The sequence below is a fragment of the Sinocyclocheilus rhinocerous genome, unplaced genomic scaffold (genome assembly GCF_001515625.1).
Source record: "Sinocyclocheilus rhinocerous isolate Xijiao unplaced genomic scaffold, SAMN03320098_v1.1 scaffold1780, whole genome shotgun sequence".
NCBI classification, from domain to species: Eukaryota; Metazoa; Chordata; class Actinopteri; order Cypriniformes; family Cyprinidae; genus Sinocyclocheilus; species Sinocyclocheilus rhinocerous.
In genome coordinates, this window is record NW_015664762.1 from 608,475 (window position 1) to 622,404 (window position 13,930).

Below are 13,930 nucleotides of genomic sequence, written 5' to 3' on the forward strand. Positions count from 1 at the left end.
TAATTAATGACAGAATTTTCATTTTTAGGTGAACTAACCTTTTAAATGCCCTTTCACACGGGACGTGGCAAGCGGTGGAATCACCGCGCAGCTCCCGATTTCTGTCGTAGTGGAAGCGTTTTGTGCAGTTGAAGCCTTGTTTATAATTTCACATGTATTTAAGCCCATCTCTGACAACCATTCAAAATTAGCTCTGAGCAAAATTCAATATTAAAGAACAGGTTCCCTTTCAATTCTTTGAATCTATCTATCTATCTATCTATCTATCTGTCTGTCTGTCCATTTTTCCGTCCATCTGTTGGTCTATGTTGGTTATTCCGTCAATCTGTTTGTCTGGCCCGTAGATCTATCTATCCATGGATTCACATCTATCCATCCATACATCTATCTGTCTGTCTATTATCCATCCATCTGCCAATCTATCTGTCTGTCTGTCTATCTATCTATCATCCATCCATCCATCCGTCTGTCTAGCTATCTACTCCATCCTACACTGTAAAAAAAAATCCGTAAAATTTACGGTAAAAAAACGGCAACTGTGCCGGAATTTTACCGTAAAAAATACGGTAGCAACGTTTTAGGTTTTACGGTTTTAACTTAAATTTACAGTTAAATACCGTAATTTCATTAACTGATATAATGTTAATATACCAACCTTTTGAAGTACTGAAATCTGTTTTGTACACTGATAACCACCAAATGCAGGTGGTGATGAGAAAGTCACATGATGAACCAAAGCCCATCACAAGCAGCTTTTAAATAATAACATGTATAGAAGGTGCATAGTGTCATTCACACAAACGCTAAACACCATCATGGTAACACACATGAAACTGAAATAATGCAATAAACATTCATTTAACAACATTAGGTGTAACACACAACCCTAATATACAAAACTGATAAGAAAAAACTATGAAGAAACATAGTTATTTCAACAAAAAAACATCAAATTTGAAATGTAATGCAGGGAATTCTGGGAATGTCAATTTATGGTTATTCACTGTAAATTATACGGTATTTTTCACTTCCAAAAACGGTATACTACCGTAAAATTTATTTCCAATACATGTAATGTCCAATACAGTTTTTCACCGTATATAGTAGGGGAATTTACCGTTAACCATTTAACAGGTTTTTACTGTAGCATTTTTACAGTCTTTTACCGTTAAATTCACGGTCATTTTTTACAGTGTATCTATCTATTTTTAATCCATCTTTGGATTCACATCAATCTAATCTATCTATCTATCCATCCATGCATCCATCTGTTCAAGTTAATAAAACTTTAAGGCTTTTTAACATTTTTCAACTTTCAAACAAGGTATCATTGTTGTCAATATAACAACAACTGTCCATGACATGCAGAATTAAATTAGCTGAGTACCATACAAGGACTATTCCAGTTCTTCTCCAAGACAAGACACCAGCTCAGTAAATATCTCACAAGTACACTTCTGAAATGACTCGTAATCAATTATTCAAAAGTACATTATTGAATATCATGGTTTTAAAGGTCAATATAAAGTATAGCTTGCGTGTGGGTTTGCACTGCGAGGGGGTAAAGGCCACATAACCGGCCATTAGACTAATCAAGGTCTCCTGTTCTCTGCAGCAGCTTTATGGTGTTTAGGCAGCACTGGGTTCCTGAAGAACTGTTACACAGCATGTCGTGAGGATACGATCACAGAATAAATCTACACCTGATATGTGCAGCTCACCTAACACCAGCGTCCATCTGATACCATCCCTGCCCTGACGTCATTGCTTAGCGCTTCAGTGAAGGGGAAAGACCTGTGACTACATCATCAGCTTTCACAGATAACATATTCAATCTGGACACGTTCAACTAAAGGTTTATGAAACTACTGATATATGAATCACTACTAATTAATTGGTACATTGGTACACTTTTGCATTCAGAACATCTTAGCAACCACCTAGCAACATTCTAAAAAGAACTCATAACACCTTGGCAACCACCCACAACAGTGTGGGTTTAAATGTGTTTTGGTCTCTCCTGGTTCAAGAATAACTTTCCTCTATTTACTATAAAAATTCCAGTGTAACATTTCAATCTATGTTCACACTGGCACACAGAAGGCTGTTCTGAAATTCAGGCACCTTCCTCAAGTCTTAAAAATAGACGGTAATTACATTCCAGAGCTAAATTAAAAATAAATGATTTCTGGTTTATTAATGGCCTCCTCCGATTCACTGCAGCCATTCCTCATCCAAAAGAGCGCAGACACGTCTGTCATATCCTGGAACACAGCAGGGCTGTTTGTTTTCTGTCTGTCTGTTTATTTGTTGTTTGAGAAGCGTTTGTGACAGATTTGTCTCTGCACAAGTGTGCAGGTGTCAAGCACTCAACCTTGTCATACCAATCAAGACAATTGCACAGAGAAATAGGCCAGAGAGAGAGTGAAAGAGAAAGAGAAACTGCAGAACAGAGTAAAAATTCACATCAAAGCATCCTAAAAACGCATAGTAAAAATTTTTTTTTTTTTAAATATACAAGATACTTAAAAATAAATTGTTTAAAAGCATATAGTTGCTCCAAGTCCAAGTATTGAACCAACTCTAAACCAGTATAGAGTGGCATAAAAGTCAAGCATGTAATTTCAAAATATTACAGGATCTCAGAGGGGAAGTTGCTGTGTTTTGTTTAATTTCAGAGCAATACTGTCCTTAACATCACCAAAAAATAAAAAATAAATAAACCTCATGTTGTTGCAAGCCTGTATGACTTTCTTTCTTCCCTGGAACACATAAGTAAATGAAAGTGAATGGAGACGGGCCAAAAACAACAATAATAACAACAACAACAACAACAACAAAAAAAAATTTGTTCCACGAAAGAAATTAAATCAAATTAATTTGGAACAAAATGAGGGAGAGGAAATGATAATAATAATAATAATAATAATAACAATAAATAGAAGTGTATTTTTTGGGTGAACCTTTAAATCCTTTAAAAGATCGGAGCACAAGAAAAAAATTATAAAAATGTCTGTACAACTTCTGTCAGCAGTCTTTTGATTGACAGGTGCTTGACATGTCCCTATAATCCAATGTTATTCAGGACGTCCTCAGAATCCGCTTGCTGAAATTTTACTTCGGTGGGCGGGGCCTCAGCTTCCTTGAGCAGTCTCCTCTCCAATGCAGCGTCCTCTGGGCTAAGCTCCTCCCCTTTGGTGAGAACATACAGGAAGTAGTGAAAGCTGCTGCCATAGTGATAGTGCTTGATAGACCAGTTGTACTCTGCTCGAGCTTAGAGTCTTTTACGAAAATGTGGCTGCGCAAATGTGACCGAGATGAAACGGCCACCAGGTTTCAAAACACAACTGACCTGTGGGGCAAAACAAATCATCTGATTATTATTATTACAATTAGATTACAGATAGAATAATTAGTTCAAAAAAAAAATCAACATTTTCTTTACTGTCATTTTTGATCAATTTAATGCATCCTTGCTAAATAAAATATTAATTTCTTACAAGAAAAAAGTCTTGCTGACCCCAAACTTTTGAACAGTAGTGTATATACAGTATATTACCCATGCCCATGAGCATGTTTGAGTGTTTGTGTACTGTATGTACGTGCGTGTGCATCACGTGCTCCTGCCACCCATTCTTCATCTGCCTGAAGAAATGAATAATTCACTCCTCCAGTTGTCAACATGGAATCCGCTATGAGTGTGAGAACAGAGAGAATAGAAAGAGAAACTTCCACTGAGAACTTTAACAGGAATGAGAGTCACACTTTCTTTCTCTCAGTTTGAAATAAATGTTTCTATGTTTAATGCCATCCAGTTACCTGATCACAACTTAATCCTAGATTAATGTACTCAAACTATGAGTTTTGATTCTTATAAGGATTAGTTCTTCCAAAAATTACAAAAAAGTATCATTAAAGCAGTCCATATGACCAAAACGTGGATAAAGATTCACTTAAAATCTTCCTGCTGTGTCTTAGTCAATTCAAATATGGCACGTCAAGATGTGTTGCATCAGGTTTGACGTCAACCAATCACATTTGGCTTCACTGACCTTGCATAGCACGTCACATTTGAATTGAAAGCAAGCAGAGAGATTTGAGAACTATCTTCTACAAATAAAGCTTCAGTTTCTGTCTGTCCCAAAATTATCCTATGAAAACAGTAGGAAAATGTCACGTTTGAAAGACATCAGGGTGAGAAATAACAGAATTTCGTCACTTTTCCTATTTCTTTATTTGTAAAAGCAAGCAGATCTGCTTGCCCTGTGACAGTAAAAACCATCAGCCATGGTTGTGTCTCTTTACAGGCAACGTTCCATCATGAAACACAGTAAACATGACACTAAACAGTTTCTCCAGGGTGAAGTGCCAGATCTGTAGGCGAATCAGCTCGTCGTTAGCAGCTGATGAGACTAATGATCAGGTTTATTGATCTCTCTCTTCCTCTGATTAATGACCCTCTGACACACACTGGGCCATCACCAAACCACTCTCAAGGTGAACACTAAACCCTGGATCACACACAATACAGCCATACGTCAATGCGCCTTTGTTTGTTATTGTTTTTTTGCTTTGCTTTGACACAAAAAAACATAAGAACGAATGGACGTGGTTAACAAAGAGAGAGGGTTTTCTTCAATAAAATCTGACCTCACAGGCAGCATTACTGTTGTCATTATAATAATTATCTCGCTCCACTTACTGTATCATAGGATAATGTCAGCATCACACACTTCCCACAATATGGGTCTTACAACAATTACATCTAACCTTCAGTTCAAAACACTCTGTTTAATGGTGAACTGCTCACTAAATCATGTTTCATCCAAAGCCATCATTACAGACACTAAAAACAGGTCATTTAAATCAATGACTATTAACATCTTTGTCTACAGTGATCAATGAATCATTATTTATACACTGCTGTAAATGATCTGTTTTTTACTTAATATTAGTTTTATAGCCATCTGAAACAAGGGCCAAGAATACTGTGGCCTTGATTTAAAATGAATACTGTTATTAATATTAGTTTTATTATAGAAGTTGCTTCTACAAACACCTGATGACAGCCATATAACACAACCTCTAAAACGTTTGGGGCCTGTAAGAATTTATTTTCTGGTATTGAAAAAAAAGTCTCTTATGCTCACCTAGGCTGCATTTATTTGAAATAAAGTAAAACAGTAATACTGTAAAATATTATTACAATTTAAAATAACTTTTTAAAAAATAACTTTTTTTATTTTAATGTATTTTAAAATGGAATTCAAGCTGAATTTTCAGCATCATTACTCCAGTCTTCAGTGTCACATGATCATTCAGAAATCATTCTAATATGCTGATTTGGTGCTTAGGAAACATTTTGTACTTTTACAAATGTTGAAAACTGTCTAATATTTGTTGTGCTGTCTAATATTTTTGTGGAAACCATGATACATTTTTCAAGATTTTTAGATGAATTCTTAGACAAAAGATTCTTAGATGAACGTTCAAAAGATCATTTATTCTAAATAAAATTATTTTGTAACTTTATGACTTCATTGTCACTTTCGGTCACTTTAATGCGCTCTTGCTGAATTATATTTAACTTTAAAAATCATGCATAAATCCATAATGAAACATTAAACATACCTGTATGATTTCGGCTGGACTAATCCTAGTCTTGCATACTAGATAGTACAGAATATTTAGTGTGGATAGTATATGTATTAGGCTGCAGCCCTTCTCTTGGTGCACTTTTTCAGGTGTTTTGCTTTGTTTTTAATTGGATGAAGAACTGCTGACGGCTGAGGAAACTTGAAAAAAAAAAAATCGGCTGCAAATTTGCAAAGGCTGACGGGATTTGTGTGTGTATGCATGTGATAAAGAGTTTGTTGGGTAAGGTTTGTTATTTTGAAAGACAAAAATATTTTATATGTGAGGAAGTCAGGTTGCAGTGTTAAATGAAATAGTCTTAAGTTATGTCACAAAGCATGGCTTTTTACTTGCTCGTGAGTTGTATATGTTACATTATATCTGCTAAAAGAGAATTAGCTTATAACTAAATTGTTGGCTCTTTTTTTTACAAAGCATAAAAGCATCTGCTAAAAAAATTAATGTACCTAAAAGCAACAAAACACCACTTTTGATTCCATGGGTTCTTTAATATCCAAGGAAGCCAACAGGCAGATATTGTCTATTATAAAGGGTCATATTTTACTTTTTTCAACCTAACTTAATGTTTCACACACAGAAAATAAGAAAAAACACTACATTTTAATCAGCGCTATTTAATTTGATCTAACCGTGCGCAGAGCCAGGGAATGTGAGGTTGCGGAAACGTGTAATTTTATGACCTACAATCTTCCTCCTGCTTGTTAACAGCCAGAAAGTACTTTAACAAAGCAACTCCCAGCATCCTCCAGGGGCATTAGTAACAGCATGCTCTCATCTTCATATCGTTGTCTGCTCTTTCTCTTCGCCGCCGTGAATGTCTCCTTCAAGGACCCTGAGCTCAAAGCCACCATCTGTCCAGCAGCGAAGAGCATGTATGTGAGTGTGTGTGTGTGTGTGTGTGTGTGAGGACAGCCAACACACAGAATTGTGGACTGACTATAATGATGACACTCTGTAGCTGCAGCATTTTTAGTGTGCTAACAGCTGTCATACCAGCACTCAGCCCTCAGGGAATCAAGATCCTTTACGGCCACTGAGAGCTGCCAAATTCTATAGCAGACGCAATTATCAAACTAACAGTCTGTGAAAGCGCACAGGTGATGAGGTCATTTATTCATCCTTCCCCATTAAAGGTGAAGTGTGTTAATTATGCAATGTTAAAATGCTTCCTCCTATCCAATGTGCATCTCTCGTCAAAGGAATTACTGACGAAAATGCTCAGAAAGGTTTCATCAACAATAACAAAGACGAGTGATTCTCAACAATGTGCGTCAAGGTGATCATTAAAAAGCTTAATTAAAACACTGATGAAAATCGGAGGAGGAAACAAATAACAGCAATATGCAAGTCTGGGCTCAGTAAGATGTTCTTTTTAAAGTAATGAATACTTTTTTTCAGCAATGACGCACTAAATTGATCAAAAGTGACAGTAAAGGCATTTAAAATGTTACAAAAAGATTTCTACTTCAAATAAATGCTGTTATAAAACCTGGAAAAAAAAAAATTAAGCAGTACAACTGTTTTCAGCGAGGATAATAATAATAATAATAAATGTTTCTTGAGTATCAAATCAGCATATTAGAATGATTTCTGAAGGATCATGTGACACTGAAGACTGTTGTAATGACTGCTGAAAATTCAGCTTTGTAATGAATAAATTATATTTTAAAGTAATAGAAAACAGTTATTTTAAATTGTTATAATACTTCACAATATTACTGTTTTTACTGTGTTTTTGATCAAATAAAAGCAGCCTTGTTAAGTAAATATCTTACTGACCTCAAACTTTTGTTAGTTTAGATTCACTAACAAGAAAAATCTAGAAATAACATGATTGTTTCAAATAATCCAACAGCAGTCAATAAAATCAGTGACTGCACTTGTCAGGCTGAAATTGTAAGGATTTTTAGTAAAAAAAAAACAGAAATTAAAATTAACAATGCTGCTACCACAACTTTAGTCATTTGTAGGTTAATTTCACTACAAAAGTTGTTCAATAATCCCGACTAAACTGACACGGCAACAATGGTGCGAGTTTGGGGCGGGACTTGAGTTTGTCCAACTACTGACAGAAAGATGAAGTGTTTGAGAAACGTTTTGATATATACAATCATTTTGCAATTTACTTTGGTGACGTTAGTGGCACAAAAACGGAATACTTCAGCTTTAAGGACATGATGCAGTCTGTTAAAAATAAGAGACATGTAATCAGCCTTTTCTTTCTTCTCTGCGGATATGATGTGAACTCGTTCACCTTTAAAAACTCAGTGCTCTAAACAGTTCATCTTAACCAAATGCATAGCTGTAGCAGAAGTCCATAAGTCACTCATGGCTAACGCCTCGATTCAAGACCAGATCACAATGTGTCTTTATGCAAAGAAGGTGCTGCTGTCTTTGGCCCACACCGCACAGCCATTGTTAATTAAGAGTTTAATTACCACTTTTTTTTATCTGGTTGGACAGAACTGGCTTAAATGAATCACACTAGTCATCTGGATTGTAGATTACAAAGCAACCAACAGCAACTTTTATGTTCAAAATGGCATAATACCATACTCGTTCTATCTCTAAAGTATGTGGTGTGTACAGTGCTCATAGTATGCAAATAGTATGCATATTTGGTTATGGAAATATTTTTTTCAATTAATTTTTCCCATTGGCATTTAAAAAAAATAAGTCTTTGTTAAAGCATTATGAAGCCATGAAACCAAACAACTGTCTATGAGGTGAATCACAAGTGAAAAAAATATTTTAAAAATTGGACAAAATTATTATTATTTCTTTTTGACAATTGCATCATTTGCGTTGATTCATGGAAGACATTGTTCCCTGCCAAGCTTTTTTGGCATGATTTACTTGCCGCAAATCACTCATTAGTGGAATTTTCTTCACAACATCATCAGTAAGTTTTACACAAGGAATTCTGCTGTTAAACATGAGTATTAATGCAAAATGTATTTCTAAATAGACAACTATTGATGCAAACTGAAAGTATGTGACACAGTAGCATTCTGCTATTCAAAAGATTTTGAACTGCATACTGAATCACATACAATTCCAAGTACAGTATATACTGCAATATGTGCACTCTTATGTTGTGAACTCCTCTCGGGTTTTGTCCTAATTGGTTGGTGCAGGCCGTGGGTCCCAGCATCAGAGCAGTTTGCTAGACTTGCTCCTGCTCTGATAAAACTGCACTCAGCGTGTCTGATTTGGCCGCAGGCCGGAAGCCTGTAACCTGGATTTTGAAATGAGGGGTTTTGCGCTGCAATGCCTAATTGCAGAATTTACACTACTCATGCCCATGAGAGATAAACATGACACTCCTTTACGGTTATTTGCTGTTGCTTTGATTTAATAAATGTAGAATTAACTGTGTGATTTACCATGTTTAGGGCATATTTCCTTTAATCAATTAATCTATGTATTTATCAGTCTGTCTGTCTATCATCTGTGTGGTTTTCTGTCTGTTCTATCTGTCTGTCTGTTTGTCTGTCTGTCTGCCTGCCCGCCTTAATCTCCATCACTATCACTCACATGTAAGATAACTAACACTTGTTGATGGCATGTACTCTACATCAGTTCTTGATCTCGACAGCAGTGCCAGTCCCTGCTGAAATAAGAGTCTGTTGTATAGCCTGAGTTTATGAACACTGATTAGCTTTGCTGCAGTGAAGCTGCTTTCTGCGTGTCTCTTGTGAAGTAAACCATCATTTAGACTGAACTCAAATGATCAACTTCCGCAGCGTGTGTTCATGTAAATACAAAGTGGTTAGTAAGCACATCATGAGAAATGATCAAACTCCCAGAGCTTTCAGAGAAGTTGTCCTACCTGCTGGCATCGAGGCTGGAATTGAGCTCTGATTAGGTGTTTCTAACGCCGCCATACTTTAGGGACAAAATCGCTCAGGTTACAGTAGCTAAACTTGGTAAAACTTTTATAGACATCCTCAAAATGAGAGGAGGTTTATAAAGAACATTCGGAATGGAATGCTAAAGTACTGCTTACTCCTGAGTAGCATATACTGTATACTATCTCCTATTTTGTAACAATAATATGAAACTGTATGCACAAAGAACAAACATTTCAGACAATACATCCTATGTTGTTCTTGCACAGTTATGCTCTAAAAAATAAATATGATTATTTAGCATTTTTTAAACAATTTTGTGTAAAAAGCCCTACCTCTTAATAAGCCAAGAAAGAGCCCATAATACTGCTATTTCATTTGTCACACTGGAAATAAAAAGTCAAGCTCTAATTAGTGACCGTTGTTTTGTTTTGATCTCTCCGCTGCGCTTCCGCGTGCGTCACTTCTGAGCGGCGCATGTGCAGAGCTGAACTCATACATAATTCCCCCGGAACTGCTTCCGTTTACAACACTGAGCGCAAGCTAGATTCAAGTGATTATTACATTTTGAATATGGATATTTTTCTTACAAAAACACATCGATTCGCTACAGAAGGCCTTTGTTCACCCCCCGGAGCCGTGTGAGACGCTTTTGCATTGGATTAGGCGAGACAGTATTTTCTGTAGAAATTAAATACACACATGCCGCATGTTTCAGATTGAATGTTGTTTTACACGCGAGCAGCTGATGATCCGGTGTTTTCAGTGTCTCAGAGCAGCTCGGTTCGCAGTAAATGCTGCTCCACACAAGCTCATCTCTGCATCTGCTCTGAGTTTGTGTTACTTATAATGTGCATTTGGGTTGCAACATACACCAAAATCATCTTGTCGAAGTTCTGGAATGAGAATCATTTATACATCTGTCACGAAAAATGGAGAAGCTTTAAAGTCTCCCTGTGTTTTTTTTCCCCATCAAAATAAAAGCTTGATTGTTTAACATTTAAAAATGAAATTACTTCAAAAGTGTTATTATTACATTATTTTTCTTAAATACTCAATATTTTATTTTACAGTGAAATGTTACAATAGTAGTATTAAAATAATTACAATAACTCTGTTTACTTTTTTTTATTATTTGATAGTTATATTGTATATAATCACAACATTTTGGCCAAATTGTGCAGTCCTACAAACGGTGTTGCAAATGGTAACACTTTACAATAAGGTTCCATTTGTTAACTATACTTAATGCATTAACTAACAATGAGCAATACATTTGTTACAGTATTTATTAATCTTTGTTAATGTTAGTTAATAAAAATACAACTGTTCATTGTTAGTTCATCTTAGCTCAGGTCCATTAAATAACATTAAAGGGGTCATATGATGCGATTTCAATTTTTCCTTTCTCTTTGGAGTGTTACAAGCTCTTGGTGCATAAAGAAGATCTGTAAAGTTGCAAACACTAAAGTCTCAAAACCAAAGAGACATTCTTTATAAAAGTTAAGAGTTAACCACACCCTCCTAAAACGGCTCGTTCTAACATGCCCCCACATACCTACGTCACGATCTCGGAAGATTTGCATAACGCTTCCCAAATGTTCACGCAAAGAGAGAAGGCATAACTTTTATTCTCGCTGTAGTATTGTTGACGCTGCAGCCATGTCCTGAAGACGCTGTGTGCTTCGTTGTGAAAGCGAAACTACTTTGTTTGGTCTTCCAAAAGAGGACAATATCCGCTTCGTCATGCCTAGAGCTGATCTGTGCTGGTCGCTGAGGATGTTAACAAATGGAACCTTATTGTAAAGTGTTACCAAAAAAATTTATTTTAAATTGCAATCTTTAATCAGCAAAATCGCAATTAGAGTTTTCCTTAAATTGTGCAGCCCTAATTCTCTGCAGTAAGGTCTGTTGCATAATGCACATTTTGGCAAATGCAGTCAATGCCTTTAAAATACACAAAGGTTTCTTATAAAAATCCCATGTCCCCTGTAGCAAACAAGATAAATGTGTCTGAGTGAGCAAACGAATTTCCAGAACATTCTGAATTAAGGCATACTGAGAGCAAACCACATAAATTATACATTCATCCCACAAAAAAAAAAAGTAATTTGTTTGGGTCATGATGTAACGCACAAAAGAAGAGCACATATTGTGTGAAATACTGTCTGACTTTTACATGCATATACCTTTGAAATGGGCATTTTTGCATGTACACTGTACATAAAATTCAACCTGTATTTTCAGGGATATATAAATAAAAGGCACGATTAAAAATTTCTATGTGATGTAACTGTCAACAAATCAGCAAAGTGCCCACATTCTATCAACACTTTACCCAAAATGCAGTCATTCTCACTAATGCATTCTCTAGTGAGAAACATTTTATCACATGGGCATGTGATTTCCTATTTATACTTCTTATGGCAACACCGATTTAACAGTGTTAAAACAGTAAGCAGCCTAGCTAGACAGTAGGCAGCATTATAAGACATTTTCTTCTGGTCAAATTCAAAGGCGGCATTGTGAATAATTGTGCAGATAAGGCACAAAAAAAATCACCCAAGATAGTAGATGAAGTCAAGATAAATATGTATTATAAATGCATATAAATTTAATTTAATGCATAAATATACACTACTGTTCAAAGGTTTTGGACAAATGTACACTTTTTTCAGCAAGAATGCATTAAATTGATCAAAAGTGACAGCAGATACATTTACATTATTAAAAAAGATTTCTACTTTAGATAAATGCTGTTCTTTTGAACGGTTCCATTCATCAAGGAACCTGAAAAAATGATAAGAAGAAGAAATGTTTCTTCAAATCTGCATATTAGAATGATTTCTGAAGGATCATGTGACACTGAGGACTGGAGTAATGATGCTGAAAATTCAGATTTGCATCACAGGAATTAATTACATTTTAAAATATATTAAAAGAGAAAATAGTTATTTTAAATTGAAATAATATTTCACAATATTACGATTTTACCGTATTTTTGATCAAATAAATGCAGCCTTGGTGAGCATAAGAGCTTTCTTTCAAAAACTTTTAGAGATCTTGATCTTGACTTTTCAACTCTAGTGAATCTAATCAAAAACTGAGGATAGTTCATCCAAAAATAAATCTTTTGTCATTTACTCGAAACAACACAGGACTCCAATTTTTACTTATTTTATTTTATCATATCTTTTGTGTTCCACCATATAAAGTCAGTCATACAGGTTTGGACCAATATGACTGAGTAAACAACAACAGAATTTTCATTTTTGTGTGAAAATAAGGATGCTGTCTTATAAGTTATATGTAAGTAGTAGACAGCAAGGCATTTGACTAGGTTTTGGAACAGAGAAATTGTCGCTGCATTACAATAATGCTTTATGCATGTATTTCTTTATCGAACAAACAAGCTTTTTCTGATACAATTCAATGCAAAAAAAATGGCAGATCTATCTATTCTTCCCAATTCCCTCTTGCTCACAGCATCTTAAAAATAAGCGCACACACACCGTGGGTGTCAGACAGATTGTTTGTTCTAAATAATGAGCTGATCTATAAACCTGCAGAGTGTGGCACCCTCTAAAAACCCCCTGCCCACATACACACCCCCTCTATAAACACACAAACAAGTAAACAAGCAAACAGACAAACAGCCGCCGCCTAGATATCTGCTTCACCCACTTCGTCACAGATTCAAAAACACCACACGACCAAAACTATGTGAACATCCAATTATTCATTAAATAATTTCTAGGTAATTATCCCTGAACCTCTTGGAAAAATGTGACTATTGAAAAAGAAACTGAAAAAGAGCGGGGAAAAGGGTAGTCCTCCTGTACTACTACACCCCAAGAGGAATTAATACACTTACAGCTGCTAAAGGCACTAGGTAAATAGGGCAAAAGTAAGTGTGTGAGTGAGAGTGTGTGTGTTTAAGTGGATAACACCAAGTATATGGGGCAGTGTGTCTGGCAGCCCTGAGGCGGCAAAAACAATATCAACATTGATCTAATTTACTCTAATATGCTCCTCCTCATATTGTGAACGATTTATCGTCAGAACATGATGATTCCTAATGGATTGAGTCCACAAACTCTATCAACTCCTTTAGACCATGTGACACTAAATACTAGAGTAATGGCTGCTGATATATCATATATTTAACAAAATATATTAAAATAGAAAAAAAGCTATTATATATTCTTTATTTAAAAGCTTTTTATACATATTTATATTTTATAATATTGCTGTTTTATTGTATTTTTGATCAAATAAATGCAGTCTTGGTGAGACTTCTTTTAAAAACATTCTTACTGACCCCAAGCTTTAAATTATGAGGATATATAGAGTGGATCCTAGGAAAAAGTCAATCCTCTTTCAAGTGAGAAGGGAAGCTGTAATTGATCTCAAACTTTCTCTGC

General features: G+C 35.5%; 1 protein-coding gene across 1 annotated transcript in view; it reads right to left on the minus strand.

Moving 5' to 3' along the window:
- Window positions 1-3,003: 3,003 nt before the first annotated feature.
- The window catches only part of LOC107730435 (endothelin-converting enzyme 2-like), a 53,553-nt gene continuing 42,626 nt past the window's right edge, over window positions 3,004-13,930 (minus strand). Inside the window, exon 4 of the mRNA XM_016541280.1 lies at window positions 3,004-3,352. Coding sequence (XP_016396766.1) covers window positions 3,275-3,352 — 78 coding nt within the window. The 3' untranslated portion in view covers window positions 3,004-3,274. The remainder of the gene's footprint in view (window positions 3,353-13,930) is intronic.